General features: G+C 52.3%; 1 protein-coding gene across 2 annotated transcripts in view; it reads left to right on the forward strand.

The window, feature by feature from the left end:
* The first annotated feature begins 2375 nt into the window (after positions 1 to 2375).
* The window catches only part of Atp4b (ATPase H+/K+ transporting subunit beta), an 8908-nt gene continuing 3358 nt past the window's right edge, over positions 2376 to 7925 (forward strand). For both annotated transcript variants that reach the window (XM_005366258.2, XM_005366259.1), the window contains exons 1-3: positions 2376 to 2487; positions 5715 to 5843; positions 7588 to 7701. In XM_005366258.2, the coding sequence (XP_005366315.1) occupies positions 2376 to 2487; positions 5715 to 5843; positions 7588 to 7701 (355 nt within the window). The remainder of the gene's footprint in view (positions 2488 to 5714; positions 5844 to 7587; positions 7702 to 7925) is intronic.

Here is a 7925-nt window from a genome sequence, read left to right on the forward strand (position 1 = left end):
TCTAGCCGCCCAGACCCAGCGGCATGACCACTGGGCCCTCTAGCCACCCTCTTGGGCAGGTTTGCCGGCAGCACATTCTCTAATTTTCTCCCATTTGACAATGCCTAGATTTCCCCTTACCTCTGAAGATTTTTTTTTCTAGACGTAAGACTCTGGCTTGATCATTCTTCTATTCAGGCACTTTTTAAAAATATTTATTTTTCTTTCATATATTTGAGTATTTTTCCAACATGTATGTAAGTGCCCTACATGTGCCCATGGGGATCTGAAGAGGGAATCAAAAGCCCTGGGACTGGAGTTATGGATGGCTGTGAGCCGCCATGTGGATGCTGAGAACCAAGACGAGGTCCTTTGTAAGTGCAGCCCGGGCTCTTAACTTCTGCGTGTGTCTTCAGTCCACTTTCAACACTGCAAAATCGTGAAATTTATGTTGGCCACTAACACCATGCGTGGAGGAGAGGGGGGTTTCACAACTGCCAGGTGGGGTAGAGTCTGGGGCTCCTTTTCCTGGAGCTGTTTGGTGAGGCACCCAGTTCTGAGTTCCTGGAATGCACTGTGGGAAAACAACCCTCTACCAAGATCTCGGTCCCTGCTCCCACAGGCACATGGTCGGGTCACTCTGACGGTCTCTGTGTGGTCCAGAAACTCGGAGGTGGGAAGATGGAGCTCAGTGAGGTTCAGAAATGGCTCATGTTTTGCTCACATGTAGAACATTTCCATGCCCGCTAACAGATGATGGTTAGGTGCCCAGGTGCATTCAGGGCCCTCCTGGCCAATCCACAGGCTTGGGTCTACACATGCCAGCTCCAGCCCCACAGGTATCTTCAGGTGCCCACACATCTGGCTCCAGACCTACAGGCAATTTCCAGACCCTGCACATCTGGATCCAGGTCCATGGGGGCACCTTTAGGCCCATGTAAGATGGGTCCCAGGTTGCAGGCACCGTCATGTACCGACACATAGGCCCTGGACCAACAGGTTGTGAATGGTGAGATCTCAGCCACTGCTGTTCACTTGCCTTTACAATCCTAACATCGTTAGAGGATCTGTGCCAAAGAGAGTGCACAGGGCTACTTCTCTGAGAAGGTAGAAGCATCCAGGCTACAAGGATGTAAATCCTTTTAAATTTCAGCATCGTCTGTTTGCAGGCAACTAAATCATATGGGGGTGGGTGCACAAAATGAAAGCCAGCAGCTTTTCAGGGTTGCTTGTCTTCCTTCCCAAGAATCCAGTTTGGTTACGCGGTCACTGGGAGGGAAAGCCTGCGTAGATGTGACAAAAATAAGTTCCCAATGGTGACCGCTCACATGGGCCAGGCTTTGTCTTAGCTACACTTGAAAAGGAATAGAGCATGTCTCCCTTCCTTGGCCGACCCTCCCCTTTCAGGAGTAGACATCTGGCCATGGGACGCTGCTTTCAACCTGAGTTGATTGCACATTCAGAGCATTTGGTTCTCTTCCCATCTGGCGCACAGGACAGTGGCAGAGGGACACCTACCCAGTGCCCAGTGGAGACAGAAGCCAGCATTTGTAGCCCTCGTGTGTTGTCCACGGACACTCTTGAGTGAACCTTTGCAGGCATCCAACTGTCAGCAGCCCATCAAGGTATGAGAACGGCAGAGGCTCCACCCAGCAGCTCCAACATCAGAACCTCATCAGCAAGAAGTTGGGACAGAAGACACAAAGCCGGGGAGCGTCCCCAGATCCCCCGAGTGGGATTCTCCCTGCAGACACACAAGGAATCTTAACGGTGCTCTGGTCCTCCTTCCAGCAAAGGGCAGGAGAGCATTATCCTCATGGCAGAGACTGGAAGACAGGCGCCCTCCCTGCAGTACCTCCACCTTTGCCCAATGCTGTCCTTCACCGTTGTTTACCCAGCTCCCTCTGACGTTCCCGTTGACTCTGCCCCACCACCATCTCGAGAAAGACAGGCCTGTGGGACCACTCCAGGAAGTTGTGGGCACACTTCAGGCAACTTCTCTCCCACCCTGATGAGGAGGGGAGTCTTAAAGAAACAGTTCAAGGTCCAAGAGACCTGAGTGGCGGGATGGCAGATTTCAGGCCTGCGACATTTGACCTGGAACGTGCCAGTTCGTGTTTTCCCTCCTGAAGGAGAGCTGAGGCTGTTCTTAGCAGAAACACTTCCCTTCAACCCAATCAGGGGAGATTAAGTTGTCAGCCAAGGGCATCCCAAGGACCAGCTGACTTCTGGGACAGTAGAGGGCAGATATCCGGCAAGCCCCAAGCCTCCCTTGTGTTTGTAGAGTTGATAATGGGGAACTGATATCTGGCTCCAGTGCCTTTGGCCTCAGGCAGGGGAGACTATAAGCCTCAGAGGACGCTCCCTGGGCCCAGTCCAGGCCAGCAGGAGAGGACATGGCAGCCCTACAGGAGAAGAAGTCGTGCAGCCAGCGCATGGCCGAATTCCGGCACTACTGTTGGAACTCGGACACTGGGCAGATGCTGGGTCGCACCCCAGCACGGTGGGGTAGGTGTGGGCCATGTGAAGGGGGGCATGGGATGAGGCAGAGAGCTAGCAGCCAGCAGGACCCAGGCGCTACTGGGATACCTGGGAACGCACTGCAGGCCATGCCTCACCTCTGCAGGAAGTGGGGGTCACCAGATGGCCCTAGGCTCAGATTCCAGAACACCTGCAAAACAGGTCCAAGACTGACTCCAACTTTTCATCCATGATTTTGAAGCATCATTTTAAAGCTCTTTTTGAAACTAATATTTTTTTAAGTTACAGCAAGTTATGGTAGTTTCTTGTTCAGATAATTGGGGAGGCAGGGATTTACTTCAGTGGATTTGTTCTATTGTGAGAGTTGCCATGATTGTAACATGCTGGGCATATCTGGAGACCTCTCTGACTTCCAGGCTGCATCTGAAGTGGCCTGTGCCGCTGTCATTCTCAAGTGTGGACAAGGTGGGCTAGAGAGATATGTCCACTGAGTCCCTTTTTTATGGCTGCCCTGTGGCCATCTGGGGGACCCTTCCTACTGGGGCCACCCTAAGAACAGAAAGGTCCTCATAGATTGGAATACTGTGTACCTGTTCAGGACATCCCCTCATGGAGTATTCTTCCACAAGCAGGAAGTATTCCTGAGACCCCAAAAAGTGGCGGCCCTCGGGTTCTCCAGGACATGGGAGTTACAGACAGAGCTTGAGTGTAAGTGGGTGGGTGCAGTGAGGATATTGCAAGACTACATCACTGGGGAATATAGGATGTGTGCCACCTTACTCCTTAGACAGCAGCCCCAGGCACTATCCCTTTGGGGTCCCCCAGCAGCCACATGGGGATCCGTCCAAGATCCTTCAGGTCTGTGCACATATTAAAGGCTACTTTGGTTGCCCTTTTACCTCCCATCTCAGGGGCCTCGAGAACCAAGACGAGAATAGACTCACAGAGGGTGGTACCTAATGACTCAACTCCGCAACAAGTCGGCTAGTCTCAGCCCAGCTTGAACATGCTACCACATGAGAAGCATACACTGTTCATGTAGAAGGAGGACACATCCTCCTCAAGACCCTGAGACCTCCCAGTGGTGGCTGCATTGAAAATGTAGTCAGTTTCAGAGCAGGGAGGAAACAGGAAGATGCCATATACCAGTGGGAAACACAGAAGCAGAGCTGGTACCGGGGCCATCCCAGGAAGTGGGTCACCTGAAGAAGGGACAGCAGATGGGGCTCTGGGGTAGATGCTGGGATTGTCAACTATCCTCTCAGGAGGTTCTCCTAGTTGCCAAGTCTCCTGCAAGCCTTCTTGATGACTGTAATGCCACTCGGAACTTTCTGGAATGGTTTCTCAGCCTGACCCGAGGACCTGGCCTCAGTGTCTGGTGGCTGAAGAGAGAAAAAGCCAAGTGAAATGACAGAAACAAAGGAACGGGACAAGTTACTCTTAGGGGAAGAGGCACACGAGGTACTTAGAGGAAATGGGGGCTGGAGTCCACAGGCTGAGAACAGCTGACGTCTCAGTGACTTGGGGCATACCGTGCCACCCAGGCCACACTCTGTGTGTGACATGGAACTCCTACCACCAGTAGCTCTCATGTGAGATTCCATGGCATTGCCCCCTTGGAGAACCAAGTCTGACGGTAGCAAGGTTGTATCCTTCATCTGCACCTGGGAGATGCTGAGCCCTGGCTCACACCCATGAGCTGAATAGTTAGAAGAGGGTTTGGGAGGCAGGATGGACAAGCAGCAAATAAGATTCTATCTGTGGCAGCTCAGGTCCCAGGAGGGTAGAGTCAGACAGAAGCCACATTAGGTAGGAGCCTGTAGTGGCCCTGTCAGTCCTGCAATGGAAAATCTCCCCCTCTTGGCCCTTCCCAAACATGATTGGACATCCACCCCTTAGTGGATATACTACCCTGACAATCATCCCTTAGTGTGTGTACAGCCCTAACAATCCCCTGACAATCAGTGACAGTCATCGGCCACTACCACAGCCAAACCCAATTAGAGGACAAGGTCTTCGTGGAACTACAGTTCTGAGACAGGCCACTGCTGTGTTGGCCACCCAGAGATGCCTTGTCAAGCCATAGCTGGCTTCCAGCCTGTGCCCTCCCCACCATCTCTGTCTCCACTGACTTGGTCTTGCCCTTCAGTGACTTTTTGGGTCACTGAAGAAAGACTTACTGGGAGAAAGCCATACCCACATCATGCATTTGGAAGGAGCATCCCATGTTCTTAGAGACCTTCCCATGAAGACCACAGTCATGGACAACACAGAGACCCTTTTCCAGCACTGTGTTTCTTGGCAGTGGCGCCCATGACCAGAAATCATTCAAAACACGGCTGTGAGGACTTCCCAGTAGCCCAAGTCCAAAGCCATGCCCCAGAGAGCTGTGGTCCCTAGGACTGGCTCTAAAGGAACGTCATCAAAGGGGTCTTCAGGAGTCCATGAATCCTGGCTCACACCCAGGTCAGAACATCTCCTTCCACTGATGCTTGAGCAGCAGGGCTGGGAACCACAGGAGCTGGGCCTGCCCAGCATGTCCCTTAACCTTCTTCTCTGCAGGACACAGGGCAAGTACCTGGCAGGTCCTCCAAGCACAGTCCGGGTATGCTCAGCCATGGCCCTTCCCAGGCAACCATGCACTGGGGGTCACTTTGGCCAACAGCTGCCTTTCTCTGGGAAACAACTCCAGGGTACAGAACGGGCTCTGGAACCCTGCCACGGTAGCTGTAGTTACAGTGATCAGTGCACCAAACACACGTAGTTGGCACTAAGATGTAAGGGAAGTGACAGGAGCCCACACAAGGCCATGAACATGCCCTGTAGTTCTGTTTGTGAGAAGAAGGAGAAGGACAAGGAGGAAGAGGAGGAGGAGGAAGAGGAGGAGGACGACGAGGACGAGGACGAGGACAAGGACAAGGACGAAGAGGAGAAGAAGGAGAAGGAGGAGGAGGAGAAGGAGAAGAAGAAGAAGAACAACAACAACAACAACAAGATGATGATGATGATGACCAGAGATGAAGTAGACAGCTAGCTTCAGGACTAGAGAGTAAGGGTAAGAGGTTGTCAAAGAGCTCAGGAGATGCCAATTAGATGAGAAAGTTCTAGAATTCAATAGAGGTGCTGGTGGCACAGTAACTTGAGTGCCTTGCATGGCGCCAGCTATGTTCTCTGTACTGGAGTTGAAGGGAGTCTGGGCTGTGCCGTGTGCATTGTCACAGCTGAGGCTGCTACTTCCAACTCTCTCTTTTCAGTGTGGATCAGCCTCTACTATGCAGCCTTCTACGTGGTCATGACGGGGCTCTTCGCCTTGTGCATCTACGTGCTGATGCAGACCATCGACCCCTATACCCCAGACTACCAAGACCAGTTGAAGTCACCGGGTAAGTTATCAGGAAGGCGTTGGCAATGCTCCTGGAGCAGCACACAACAGGGCACAGCAGAGTCCCTTCCCCTGCACACCCAGGGCAGGAGCCCCACAGCCTCCCAATAGGGACAATGACTCCAAATTGTAAAGATTGATTTGGGCTTTAGTTTTAAGTAATAAAGGGGGTTAGGAGGGAGGGTCACTGGGACAAGAAGCCTATGCATTCATATATATGCTTATGCACACAGTGGAGTATCTGGAAGAACACACAAGAGACTGCAGGCAAGGGAGCAGGTCTAGGAGGTTCTAGGAAAAAGATCTGGGATGGAAACTCCCCCTTTCTCAGTAATCCATGGAACTGATGAGAAGAGAGAGGAGACCCTGCTATCTGAGGCTGAGAAACATGAAAATCAAGTCCTTTACCCTTGAAATCTTGTACAGCTGTTCTTTTCATGACACCCACAAAACCAGCAAAGCCCTGACTCACATAAACAGAAAACCAGCAACTTGAATGGGCCCGTTGAGCACAGTGGAAAGAATGAGTGACTTCATGTAAAGGGAGGAGGGAGTGAACCAGCACTAGAAAAAGTCAGAGATGGGCAGGGTGGCTCCAGGCCACTTGCGCATGAGTCTGCACCGTGAGCTAGAACCCCTTACATCCCATCTGTTAGCAGAACCAAGACAACACTCAGCAGATAGCAGATAGCAAGGGACTCGGTGACACCCCCCTCCATTTAGCCTATTACAATGAGTTTGTATTTAATTAGAACCAGCGCAGTATTTTAAAAGTATTTCTTACATTTGTGTTTACTTGTGTGTGCGGGTGTACATGTGTGTGTGCACACACCGCGGTACATGTGTCATGAGAAGACAGCCCCTCGGGAGTTGGTTCTCTCTTTCCTGTGTGGTTCCAGGCAACACATTCGGGTCATCAAGGTTGGGGGGTAAGCACCTTTACCTGCTGAGCTATCTTGCAGCACAAATGAAAGGTATTTTTTTTAATGACCATGGGTGTTTTGCCTGTATGTCTGTCTGTACACCTGTAAATGTGTACCTAGCTTGTCCTGGAACTTGAGTTACAGACGGTTATGAGTTGCCATGTGGGTGCTGGGGATCCAACCTGCCTGGGTCCTGTGGAAGAGCAGCCTGTGCTCTTAGCCAGTGAGCCACCTCTCCAGCGCCCAAGAGAAAATCCTTTGAGACAGCCCTGGCTGTCCTGGAACTCTGTGTAGACCAGGCTGGCCTCTGCCTTCGGAGTGCTGGGATTACATGGGCCACTACGCTGGGTCCCAAGTGAAAAACTTGATGTGTGTTTAGATTCCTTTTCCCTAGACACCCACCTGCAGGCAGTGGGGAGCACTCCCCAGAGGCTAGCACCCACTGCACCAATCCTGTTCATGACTCCCCCAGACCCAGAGTCCCCTGTGGAGCATGTAGCACTATTACTGGGCCTGGGCATCCAGAGTCCCAGGGATAGGAGAGAGCTTTGCGCCCACTGTGCTGCATTCCTCAGAGGGCAGGGCCCCAGGACCTGTGTCCTCAGAGGCCTTGGGCCCTTCTTTATAGCATCCCTGCCAAGCTTTCTTGGCTAGAGGGTGCCTGTCCTGCAGCTCCCGCCCAGGAGGGTGAGGAACTGGTTCCATGTCAGATGCATCTACCTGTGGTTGGGACTTGTGTGAGACTGGATAGCCTCAGGGCCCGGGGCTCAGTATAAGTGAGCACTTGGAGAAACCAACCAAGGTGGTGCTCTTTCCTTCCAGGGGTAACCTTGAGACCTGATGTGTACGGGGACAGAGGGCTGAAGATTTCCTACAACGTCTCTGAAAACACCTCCTGGGCTGGCCTCACAGACATCCTCCACAGTTTCTTAGCAGGTGGGGGAACATGAATGCAGCAATATGTCTAAGAGAGAACTCAGGACGACCTCCTCCACAGACAGTGTGGGGCTGGGAACTCAGGACGACCTCCTCCACAGACAGTGTGGGGCTGGGAACTCAGTATCTTCCCCACAGACAGTGTGGAGCTGGGAACTCGGGATCTCCCCCATGGACAGTGTGGGGCTGGGGACTCGGGATCTCCCCACAGACAGTGTGGAGCT

This window comes from Microtus ochrogaster, unplaced genomic scaffold, assembly GCF_000317375.1.
Source record: "Microtus ochrogaster isolate Prairie Vole_2 unplaced genomic scaffold, MicOch1.0 UNK7, whole genome shotgun sequence".
In the NCBI taxonomy this organism is placed as follows: domain Eukaryota; kingdom Metazoa; phylum Chordata; class Mammalia; order Rodentia; family Cricetidae; genus Microtus; species Microtus ochrogaster.